At 49.9% G+C, this 12789-nt stretch overlaps 2 protein-coding genes across 2 annotated transcripts in view; one reads left to right on the forward strand and one right to left on the reverse strand.

The window, feature by feature from the left end:
• The window catches only part of LOC135815418 (peptide transporter family 1-like), a 37634-nt gene extending 27052 nt beyond the window's left edge, over positions 1–10582 (forward strand). Inside the window, exons 18-24 of the mRNA XM_065328712.1 lie at positions 4099–4260; positions 6727–6773; positions 6984–7154; positions 8385–8433; positions 8646–8723; positions 9234–9473; positions 9853–10582. Coding sequence (XP_065184784.1) covers positions 4099–4260; positions 6727–6773; positions 6984–7154; positions 8385–8433; positions 8646–8723; positions 9234–9473; positions 9853–9981 — 876 coding nt within the window. The 3' untranslated portion in view covers positions 9982–10582. The remainder of the gene's footprint in view (positions 1–4098; positions 4261–6726; positions 6774–6983; positions 7155–8384; positions 8434–8645; positions 8724–9233; positions 9474–9852) is intronic.
• An 85-nt stretch (positions 10583–10667) lies between these two features.
• LOC135815422 (uncharacterized) lies at positions 10668–12654 on the reverse strand. Its single transcript, XM_065328715.1, has one exon. It carries the CDS (start codon positions 12171–12173, stop codon positions 11025–11027), a length of 1149 nt encoding a protein of 382 aa, XP_065184787.1. The 5' UTR covers positions 12174–12654; the 3' UTR covers positions 10668–11024.
• Positions 12655–12789: the final 135 nt, after the last annotated feature.

The raw sequence follows: 12789 nt of genomic DNA on the forward strand, positions 1-12789 counted from the left end.
TGCAAAATACGTTACATAGTAGTGTCATGGCCGCGCGTTGGCGGGTTTGTGACTTGGCTTAGATCAGTCTAGTGGCTACCCAGGTAGACGACCAATATAGTCGCCATCCAAGTTTGCTAGCTCACACAGAACAACAGGTTTCTAATTCCACTTGAACAGTGTTATTGAACCATTGCAATGCTAAATCGAAAGATCAAGCGTGAAGAGTCAAAGACCCAAAGCAGGAGAGAGTCGGAGGAGTAGTGAGCTCCCCGAGAGTCGAGGATGAATGTTAGCAAAACAGCTCCTTATATATGCTACATTCTGTGATCAAAAGTATACAGCGGCAATAATACGTAAGGATTATTTCTATATTTCAAACAGTGGTGCAATATATGCAATCAGCCAAACTAGAATATAGTACAAAGATCAATACGGGGAGCCCGCTCACCTAAATGTGAATATTAGTGATCTCCAAATGCTGGCATGATCTTGATCCGCGATCCGGTGGCTGGGATGCATTGCAGCAGGCGGAAAGCGTAGCTGTGTCGTCCTTGTGGCTTCACCCAATATAGGCTCTTCCCCAAACATAGCAGCAGACGGCAATGCCGTGTTCCCTCCAACGGGCCTGGGGTCTAGAGTACGCGAAGTGCTGTCGACCCTTTGCGTCTTACGACACGAGAAGAGGCGCCACTCTTGCTCAACTAACGAAGGCATCAGCTCCCTTGCAGGACTAAGCGTGGTCACCTTAAGCCTAAAAGTGTAGTGAGTACAATGCTGACGACTTGTACTGAGGGTGTGGCCGACATACGACCACACTTTGCGGCTCTAGGCAACGGGTTGTAAGCCATGATCGCTCAACTAACGAAAGTGCCAAATCCTTCGCAGGACTAATCATGGTTCTTACAGAACTCTTGAAGTTTCTCGGAGCCCAGCTTTTGGCTGCTGAACTCAATGCGTGGTCGCTTTCACGACGAGTCTGATCCGGGTCATGACAGTAGCGTCTGGCGCTAGCCAGGGTCCTCCACGCTTGTGTGTGTGTGTGCGTGCGTGCGTGCGTGCGTACGTACGTGTGTGTGTGTGTGTGTGTGTGTGTGTGTGTGTGTGTGTGTGTGTGTGTGTGTGTGTGTGTGCGTGCGTTTGCTCGGTCAGGCCGGCACGGACCAGGTGACACATGACCCGCATATCTACGGGCAGCAACAATTTCGCGCTATTTAATAAGGCCCGGGAACGCAGTTGAGAGAACCGAAAAGCACCTCCTCCCAATGGCTCAAATCTTTGGAGACTAAGAATGGCACGATAGAAGCAGAGTGGCAAAAACAATTGCGCTGGGTCAGGTTTCATATCGATGAGGCTCAGAGGTTGATAGGTATTGAGCAACATGATATCCGTAAAGTGTTCAGAGGAATAAGTTATTATTGTTTGCCACTTTTATTGCCAGAAATAGTCAGGTAGTAACACTGTAGATGGTTCATAGGCTATCGGGACTTTGCCCAATGCAGTCCAACTATTCACACAGAAATGATGTTAGTCATCAATTGTGTTTTTATTACAATGATATTTTAATATCATTTACTAATACTATGATCGACACCTCTGTCGCACATAGCAATAAAGGGTAATCAGAATTATGTATTGACACTGTACCAGCAATGCACAAACCATCTGAGCTATGGGACCACATGGGACCTTGTCAGCGCCTTCTAGATTCGGCCTGGTCCCATGGCTTAGATGTTTAGAGCATTGCTCATGACAAGCAGGGTCCCGGGTTCGAGTCCTGGTGGGGGTGGCATTTTTTTCTCTGTTCAGGCAGTTCACTTCCCCGACTGATCCTTGGAATTTGAAGTTCTCCCAATCCTTTGAAAAAGCTGTACCAGCAGGAAATATCATTTGGAGTTTTAGCCTTTTATTTATTTTTTGCTGCGATTGCAGACCGCCGTAAGGAGATCTTTCCAGTCAGTACGATCCTCTGCCCGAGCCGCTAGGGTCCCCGGACCGTCCTTGTTTCTGAGTGAACATCAAGTTAGTTCCTGCACTCCATAGATCAACTTCACTCCACAAGTCCCAGACAACAACTAAAGTTTATTCCCGTAGCTATGCAAAAGACGTTACGTCAGTAACGTCTGGCGCTAGCCAGGGTCCACACAGCTTTAATTCCGTGTTTGTTTGTTTGTGCCATCGGCATGCCTGGCGCTATCCTGTACCTGTCCCGTACCGTACCATCAAGGACAGCATCGACATGCCTGGCGCTATCCCGTACCTGTATCGTACCGTACCATCAAAGACAGCTGGCCACAATATTCAAATAGGGCTTTCAAATGCAAGATCATAACGTGAAGTAACTTGGAAGAATGAGTAATATGTATGCGAAGTGTATCGGGGGAATGCATGCAGGGCGATAGTTCGGGTTCGAATCCTAGGTTATGTCTTAAAAAAAAAGGAGAAATGAAAAATGTATAACATCCCTATGCTTTTTTTTGCCTAGGTCATCAAGGTGGTAGACGGTGTCGTATTACCCTTGAATGCAAAGAGAAAGTTGACTCTCGCTAGGCAAAAAAGCATAGCGTAGGGCCCTGAGCTTCCAAGCTCTCTCATTTACATAGAACAAGGAAAGATAAAGATGCACAACCAGGATCCATATAATGTACACAGTACGGGAATGCATAGGGATAACCGATCCCGGAACGGATCGGGTACAACAACGGAACCACAACATCTCCCTTTTAATAATCGAAGAGAGAGAGGTTACAGAGGTAACAGCTCGAAGAATACTTAGTCATGCACATACAGAGGAGATAGAGTAGAGACAGACAAATACGACATGCAGTTCACAATCCTCAGTGTCAGCGACTGGAGTGATCATAGCATGAGTAATTGTTTACAGGTCGAGTCTGTTCAACGGCCGGGATGGACGTGCTGATCGGCGCAAGGTAGACTGGAACTCGACATCAGCGGATGGAGGTTCTGCAGGTGCAGTAGCATTCAACTGCGGTGGTATTGGTTGCACATCGGGTGATAGCTTGACGTGACAACGGTTGCGGCGGTACTCGGACAGGTTGTCGGTCGTGACAATAGAACCTGTCGGAGACGAGGTCTGCAACCACGGCTTCGGAAGCGAGATCTTGCACCCAGACTCGGTCTCCTTGGGTCAATAGTGGCAGGGATTGTGTTCGGTGTGACGAGTCGTACGTCTCACTCTGTCTGTCTTTCTGCCTCACCTCGAACTTCCTTAGCTTGGCAATATCGGGCCAACTTGGAGCGAGGGATTCCGCTGTACATGGGAGGTGTGTGCGTAGACGACGACCAAACAGGAGCTCGGCTGGTGAGTAGCCATTTGCGAGGGGTGTTGACCTGTAACTGAGTAAGGCATCGTTGAGGCTGCTGTTGGTCTTCAGGAGACGCTTGAAGGTTCGAACCGCTCGCTCCGCTTCACCGTTGCTCTCTGGGTAGTGCGGGCTACTGGTGCGATGGGTGGGTTGCATTTGGGCTGTGAATGCGATGAATTCAGCACTTGCGAACTGTGGACCGTTGTCCGACACAAGGACATGAGGGTGCCATGGATGGCAAACATGGCGGATATGGGCCACCAACCTGGCGCGGATACGCTCATCGGGCTTGTAAAACTCGCAGTACTTGGCCGCTGCACGGAGACGACGCACATACTCCTCCACGGATTCACCTGGGTTCTGGACACACCTTTCAAACAATGTCCGTTGGTGGATTACGTTTACACCTGGGCGAAAATACTGGTCAAAGGCCTTCAGGACCTTGTCGAATTTCCTCTTATCATCCGCGGCGAGAGATAGAGACTCAAAGATAGGATCGGCTTCGGCTCCCATGGAGTAAACTAATGTGTCTACTTGGCATTTCCCGTCCGCCTTGTCCAATTTGGACAAAGAATGAAAGCGTTCAAAACAGGTCTTCCAGAGTGGCCATGCTTCTGGGGTGGAGAAGTCGAACGGGGCAGGTACAGGAAATTTGGCAGACGACATGACTAGCTGCTACTTCTGACACCATGTAATGTTCCTGAGTGAACACAAGTTAGTTCCTGCACTCCATAGATCAACTTCATGACCACCCTGTCCACCGGCTGTGTGCATTGCGATTGCTTGTGTACAGGCTACATCCTTCGGTGATCTCCGTCCCGGTGAGTTTGAAGTCAAGGCTACAACAGTCATCAATGGCAGTCAATTGAGATCAACCCGGCAATTCAGTTTCTCAGGTGCAAGTATTGACAGTGTGGTAGCGGCCTACAATGGCAGCCACTTGATTTTGTCTCAGGTAGGTGCACTGGGTAGGTCTTCTCCCCCCCCCCCCCCCCCACACACACACACAAGCCTTCTGGTCCAGTCGGACAACCGGCTGCGATTTACGACGCGAACAACGCGCATCCCAGCGCTGCATCTTGTAGACTGCTTTGCCATGTGCCAAGTGATGACTGTATGTGACTGTACAAAGCCTGCACGTTGTAGACAATTGACTGCATAGTTCATACAGTCACTGTACTGTACTGTACTGCACTGTACTGTACTGTACTGTACTGTACTGTACTGTACTGTACTGTACTGTACTGTACTGTACTGTACTGCACTGTACTGTACTGTACTGTACATCACTGTGCTGTGCTGTGCTGTGCTGTGCTGTGCTGTACTGTGCTGTACTGTACATCACTGTACTGTACTGTGCTGTGCTGTGCTGTACTGTACTGTACTGCACTGTACTGTACTGTACTGTACTGTACTGTACTGTACATCACTGTACTGTGCTGTGCTGTACTGTGCTGTGCTGTGCTGTGCTGTGCTGTACTGTGCTGTGCTGTGCTGCGCTGTACTGTGCTGTCCTGTGCTGTGCTGTGCTGTGCTGTGCTGTGCTGTGCTGTGCTGTGCTGTGCTGTGCTGTGCTGTGCTGTGCTGTGCTGTACTGTGCTGTACTGTACATCACTGTACATCACTGTACATCACTGTATGTTGACAGCAGGGTATCGTAACATCTAGTAGGATGACACAAGCAACTGTAACTGTTTCGACCCCGGGCCGCTTGTTACAATTATACACTCGGGGACTGTTTACAAAGAACACATGTCTTTAGAGACTGCTTTCCGGTTCACTGTGTGCTCATTCTTCCTTCCATTTGGCAAATGCTGGTTTTTATACATTGTGTAATTATTCAGCGTTATTTGCAATAATAATAATAATAATAAATGGGCTGGGTGATCACAGAAGGTAGGTTTGATTTTGCATGTGCAGCAAAACCTGGGTTAAGCGACCTCTGGTATCAGCGATCACCTGATTTTAACTACCGGTTTTCCATGCACTGGCGCGCATAGAAACTGCACCCGAAACAGCGACCACCTGCATTGCGCGACCAGCGACCGACTTTTATTGTACCAAGTGCCATGTCTGGCGTGCTTGCAGCGGCCGCAAGTGCTGTCCTGGGTGGCATGCTTGACCGCAGCAGGGCTGAAGTGCACTCAGAAGCGAGTGCATACGGCTGCCGGAAGTGACAAGTGACAGTGCAGGGTGCACTGCATGCACTTGAGTGAGGTGTGAAAACTCACGGGTGCTTCGTCTCCGTGAAAGTGTTTTGTGCCCAACACTTGTCGATATGAGTTGACGGAAGTATGTGCATGGTCCCCGCTGTTGGTCGCGCTGTGGGCCCGGGGATATGGGGCGGTCGCTGTGGGCCCGGGGATATGGGGCGGTCGCTGTGGGCCCGGGGATATGGGGCGGTTGCTGTGGGCCCGGGGATATGGGGCGGTCGCTGTGGGCCCGGGGATATGGGGCGGTCGCTGTGGGCCTGGGGATATGGGGCGCGCGCGCGGTCGCTGTGGGCCCGGGGATATGGGGCGGTCGCTGTGGGCCCGGGGATATGGGGCGGTCGCTGTGGGCCCGGGGATATGGGGCGGTCGCTGTGGGCCCGGGGATATGGGGCGGTCGCTGTGGGCCCGGGGATATGGGGCGGTCGCTGTGGGCCCGGGGATATGGGGCGGTCGCTGTGGGCCCGGGGATATGGGGCGGTCGCTGTGGGCCCGGGGATATGGGGCGGTCGCTGTGGGCCCGGGGATATGGGGCGGTCGCTGTGGGCCCGGGGATATGGGGCGGTCGCTGTGGGCCCGGGGATATGGGGCGGTCGCTGTGGGCCCGGGGATATGGGGCGGTCGCTGTGGGCCCGGGGATATGGGGCGGTCGCTGTGGGCCCGGGGATATGGGGCGGTCGCTGTGGGCCCGGGGATATGGGGCGGTCGCTGTGGGCCCGGGGATATGGGGCGGTCGCTGTGGGCCCGGGGATATGGGGCGGTCGCTGTGGGCCCGGGGATATGGGGCGGTCGCTGTGGGCCCGGGGATATGGGGCGGTCGCTGTGGGCCCGGGGATATGGGGCGGTCGCTGTGGGCCCGGGGATATGGGGCGGTCGCTGTGGGCCCGGGGATATGGGGCGGTCGCTGTGGGCCCGGGGATATGGGGCGGTCGCTGTGGGCCCGGGGATATGGGGCGGTCGCTGTGGGCCCGGGGATATGGGGCGGTCGCTGTGGGCCCGGGGATATGGGGCGGTCGCTGTGGGCCCGGGGATATGGGGCGGTCGCTGTGGGCCCGGGGATATGGGGCGGTCGCTGTGGGCCCGGGGATATGGGGCGGTCGCTTAAACCAGGTTTTACTGTACTAGTAGTGCATCACGGTTTGTGATGAACACATCTGCTATCTATACCCAAAAATACCTTTTTTCTATTTTGACTCATTGTGAACCTGTAGATTACTCATGATCTTACCAAGCTGGGTGGTGATGAATTTGCAATAAGGTATGGTGTTTCCCGATATCCTTGAATTGTACTGTGCACGAACAAGTTCATACAGGGACTCTGTTCTGCTCAATGTCCGTGTGTGTTTGTGCGTAGTTGATGCGAAATAGCTGCTAGGTGTTTGTATGACTGGCCAGTAATGTATGGTGGAGACACTGTGATGAGATCAGATAGCACCGGTGTATTTGGCATTGCTCCCCGTATCAACAGGATACTCAACTGCAACCCGTCGGCCGTCTACCAAAGTGTTTACGTCACCATGCACTACTATGACAAATCGAAGAGGAAGATGCACGACGAGGTGCTTCGCCGTGGCAGCATGAGCACGGGCATTGGCTTTCTACAGCAGTCGACACGCAATGTGTTGACGCCACCAGCACAGTAAGTCTGGTACAGGGTTGTGCTTTGGCTCTGTTGGTCACTTTGCAATGTTTGCCAGCGTAACCTTTTGAACCATGTCACGTGATCTGAAGTTCTGCCGTCGCAGCACTGGATAGAGGTTGTGCAGGCAGTTGCACACTCTTGGGGGTACTCCCGATTGTGTTTCTAGTATGCTCATCAGGTATGATGGTGATTGCACATCACAAGCCGAAGCCGGACACCCTGTAGGGGAAGTATCCCTGACTGCAACCAGAGATTGGTTGGTCTTGCGACTATCTGAACCTTACCAACCAGTCTGTGGTTGCAGTCAGGAACTCTGTTACCTTGCCGTGTGTGTCCCCCACCTTGTGATGTGCTACCATCATCATACCTGGTAAACTACAAGTATCAAGCAAGGCTAACTCATACCATGTACTATGTACTATGTACTATGGCATATTCATGTACAGTCAAACCTCTTTAGGACGAACATCAAGGGCCCGATGATATTTGTTCGCAACACTAGTAACGGGAGTTCTTCTTATCCATATGTTTTACCCAGTGAATACACAGAGTTTTATCCTATACAGTTTTGAATACTAGTTCTTCTTAGGCAAACATTTGTCTTATCAGTGTTCTTCCTAACCATGTTTCACTATACTTGTAATACTAGTATACTGTATTATAACTATCTTATTGCTTCACTCTCACATTGTGCATGCACGATAGATAACATGGTGTTTGTCTCGTTGGAATGGATGTACAGCAGTGGTCGTGCTACTGTGTACACTTTCAATGTGCCAATGGTGTGCATCGTACAGCCCGTCCTGGCAAGCGAGCCATATACTGCTTTGAATTGCTAGCGTGGTGCGAGCGTGACCACTGTGTGTACACCAGGGAGTCGTAAAATACCGGTATTTTACGACTCCCTGGTGTACATGCTACCTTACATGCGCTACAGTGAGCTTGTTTTTGATCGGCTGCATACATTGTGACTGTCACACATCGTGTCAAAGTGGAGGACTTTCATTCTCTCAATGTTTGTCAGTGTTTCGGGCTCGGTTCCCATTGCTTTCCTAGTGCTGTGCATGTAAGCATATGCGACAAACAATAATGTTAGCAATTTATTACATTGCTACTGTACAGTACATGTACTTCTCTTCGCGTCTCTTCATATTCTGTTACATAATGGTCGTGCCATAGTCGGCTTCTGATGAAATCTGCTTGCTTCTGTGGTCATGTTTGCTGCAGTGCATGGCTTGTTGACGTCAAGGACAGTGCGTCAAACAGCTCGCTATACGTGAGTTTGGAGTGGTGCAGCGAGAGCATGTGCTTGTGAATGGCTATTTTTTTAACAGCACCTACCGAGTACTTCCCCACCTAATAAACGGGAGGGATCAGTATACTTCTCACTTGGCCCACTTGGCATGCTATGTAGTGTATACAAGTACCTGCTTTTATCACCCGTGCACGTGTACTCCTCTGTGTCTTTCCCGTTCTAATTCATTTCAGAATGGTACGTTTGAGTTTGAGAATGGAGTCTTGTACACAGTGCTGCTGGGGCCAAGCAGTAGCTCTGACCCGACTAAGGTATGGTTGCTTTTCACACATCCCTACCGTGCATGAGTAACACGCACTTGTGCGGGGTATAATTTGATGTTTCGGAATTCCAGCATGCACACCCTTTCAGACAAGCGCCTAGCCGTACTCCTGTTCACAGCCACTACCTGTATAGGTGTAACTCACTTATCCAAACACGTTTTGTCAGCGACCCGGCACAATGCGTCTAGATAATCCAATCCGTACGTTTGGGCACCATGCACGACTGTATGCCATATCTGACCAATAGTTGGAGGGACAATGCCAACATGTCTCAGTCCTTCTCTGGATAGTAGTACTCCATGTGTGCTCTAGAAGCAGGTATTGACACAAAAAAGCAAGAAAGAAAAGGAACAAGGCAACAAAAGTGTTGCCAGTTTGGATTGGAATCAATATTCTGGATAAGCGAGGTCCTGTTCACCTGAAGTTACTTTTTACTATTATTTTGTTGTAATCTGGTATTGCATATTTCACCGTCTTTGTGTTACACCACGCACACAGGTCAGTGTCACGCGCATGGTGGACGCAGACCCAACCAGTATTCACATCCTGTGGCAGCTAATCCAGTACACGGTGATCACGGCCGGTGAGATCATGTTCTCCATCACCGGACTGGCATTCGTCTATTCACAGTCGCCAAAGAGCATGAAGTCCCTGATGCAGTCCATGTGGCTGACAACCGTCGGGGTTGGAAATCTGATCGTGGTGATTGTTGCAGAGGCCGAGTTTTTCGACAGTCAGGTAAGCTGTGGTGTTTTTGACCTATTGCATGGTGACTCTGAGCATGACACATGTCAATGAAACATGGCTTGGAGACAACGGAAACAGAACTCGATGCATCGTCTGCAGCATGATGAGAAAGATGTCGTTGGTAACCAACTGTATCCTGACGGGAGAGTCGTGTACACATAGGTTACCTTCCTTGAAACAGGTAGACTCCTTCTAATTTGAACACATAGTATACAATTTATTGTACAATGTAGTGTTGTTTATTGCCCATAAATAAAACGTTGCAGACATAAACTTCAACGATAGGACTAGGGCTATGCTCTTGGAGAGTACTGGACGTTCAAATCCATGAAGGCATTTGCTTTCTCACACTGCCCTCGTGTGCATGCAGGTCGCGGAGTTCTTCTTCTTTGCCGGTATGACCGTGGTGGTGACGTCCGTCTTCATCGTGATGGCCGTGCGCTATAAGTACGTCGAGCGGCCCGAGGAAGATACGTCCAAGATCAGTCCTGATCTTTAGCTTGCATGGTGGTGCTTTCAAAGGCACAGTAGACATCCGATGGTCGGCACTCTGAATGGTTTGTTCTCGTCGGAGAATAGTATAAAATCTATGGTTTTAAAACAAGGCGGCAGGACCGTTTATCTAGTAGTTTTTTTTTGGTATTTTAAGCTTTATTCCACTCAATTTTTCCTTTGAGGAAATACTTTATTTTGCTAATTTGTTGTTTCACCGTCCAATGGCAGAAGCCAATGCAAAGGTGCTTGAAAGTACATGTGTATAATCGGTGATGTGCATGGAGAGCGAGGCTTGAGCAACTACTAGTAACACGTTCGTTTCGCTACTGGCATGCGTGTGGTATGGCCCTGGCCGACGCAGCGTTAAGTCTCGCCATGCAGTATAGATCAATGTACCGGTAGATCAGGCTAAGGCTGGTATTCTGGCCAGTATTGTCGGCCTGGACCGCTTCACAACACACTACCATTTCAATTTCAACTCTACTATTGAACCTGTTTTTTTTCTTTTTTCCGGATTTTCTATTTATTTCTCTCCCTCTCTGTCTCTCTTCATGGACCTGCCATCATCTTCGGGTGGACAGAATAAAGTGAAGTAACATAAATCATTTGCGTGCAGGCGTGTGTATGTGAAAGCTCTGGAGTGCTGATCTGTCAGTACTCTCATTGAGCACTTTGACCGGCCTTCAAGGATCATCCTGTGAATGTGACTTTGTATTAAAGTTCGTAATAATATTAGGAACAAGAAGAAGTACAGTAAGCTGAAAGCGATCCTGAGTATGGACCAGTAGCAGTTTGAAAACAACAAAAATAATAATAACCCTAGAATAGGTGACTGAACATGACGAATCTGGATGGTATAAAATAGTATGAGCTCAAGTGGAAAGGGGAAGGATATATCAGAATACTGCCACATGGGGCATTTGTGCTGTGTGATCTAGTGTTTCGTTATGCCATGTTTTGTTGTGTAATCTTGTCGTCTTGGTGAAAAAGCACACACTTTAAATAGGATAGTCTCAGGCTTTACCTCGTCCATGCACACAGAGACAGCTACTTCTTTTTTTTAGAACCTTGGCCCGGTATTACCAGTGAGAACTGTGGCATGAAACAGTTGAACGAGACACCGTCACGTGCCTCCATGCGAAACCAGCCCCACAGCGCGCCGCCGCTTTTCTCCAAGCGAACCGTGTTGCAGTTCTGATAGACGTGATCTAGATAGTCCGCCGAGTGGAACAAGCCTTTGGTGGCCTGAGGCCGGCCGGCCGACCGGAAGACCGGCGCGTCGGGACTGCTGCAACTCGAGCGCTCGTCCTGTGAAGATGCCGACGGTGAAGATGCTGACGAGAGTTGCGCTGCATTCCAATGGTGCTCACGCAACGTGACAAAGTCAGCACCGCTGGCTAGACCGGACGCATCCATACACTCGATACGATACCAGTACTTCCACAGATGCACGCCGTCGTCGTCGGACTGCTTGCCGAAATAGAACGGCATCACCGTGACCTTGAACCCAGCCGTAATCTCAAAGTGTACTTCTTGGCACTGGAAAGGCATAGCCTGCTGGTGAGTATCCAGCCAGTCCTGCAAGAACGTGGTCGGCATTAACGACACCGAATGGCCATCGGCGCTTTTGTGCCGGTCGGCCGTGAACAATGATGGCTGCTGTTCTAAGATGCCTGTAAGCACTGGTGTTTCATGACCCTGACTATCAATCATCTCGATTGGTATGATGTCATCGTGATCCACACAATCCAGCTTTAGCTCTGTACTCAAGATATTCGACTGTAATCGCGGGTCAATCAGCTGCATGTTACGCTCGTCTACCATTACCGTGTAGAAGCGCCGCACCCTGTCCAGCTCAAGTTTACGAGCACTGTGTGCAATGGGACTGGCATCGACTAGTCGTTGACGCTGTACGCTCAGCTCGGTACCCATTTCTGGTCGGGGTGAGGCCTCGGCCAGGCCGTTCAGATGCTCAAAGTACTTTGCCGTCCAAGACGTCAGCACGGCACCACAGTAACCAAGCTTCTTATGGATGAACAGCTGGCCCGGCGTGAATTTGGTTACCGGTGGCAGCACTTTGCCCGCTAAACTCAGCCGTGGTAGCTGACTGTTATGCACATACGTATTCATCATCCTGACGACGGCTGCACGACAGCCATTGCTGCAAGGCAGACAGCAGCCGCTCAACATTGCCATGTTACGAGTGAGCGTTCGCAGAACTGGCACGTACCCTCACCAACCCTCCAGCAGAAAGGCACCATGTAATGTGCAGCTATCAGCAGGCACTTAGACTAGCTTTGCTGGCTACTGTGTACACACTCGTTTGAAAAGGTTCTCAAGAATGAAGACAGGTGAGAGTACTAGTATACTCTCCTGAATGCGACAAATGACAACGAATTCTGATGCAGAGGAGGCGGAGGAGACGTATTACCACAATTGTAGTCGGTGAGACGAAATGATGACTTCAGTAGTTCAGAATTAAACTTCTATCAACCTGGAGAATTCGCCATCTGCTGCTTGTCCAGATGTGGAGAAGGCGATTAGCATGGGCCCAAATCCAAACAAAAAGGTAAAGATCTAAACTATTCTTCACGCCACTAACTTCGCGTGCTACCACATACATCACTCGAACGAAATGATTATGTATGTTGAAAACAATAACAAAATAATTACTGCAGCAGTACGTTTCTTGATGGATCGATACACTAGTATTTTCGCAAATAATAATTAAATTTTGCGGGAGAATACCATGACGTCACTCTCAAGCGAGTCACAACTGTACACAACTGATCGTGTAGCTTGGTAGATCTAG

The sequence above is a fragment of the Sycon ciliatum genome, chromosome 4 (genome assembly GCF_964019385.1).
Source record: "Sycon ciliatum chromosome 4, ocSycCili1.1, whole genome shotgun sequence".
Classification (NCBI taxonomy): Eukaryota; Metazoa; Porifera; class Calcarea; order Leucosolenida; family Sycettidae; genus Sycon; species Sycon ciliatum.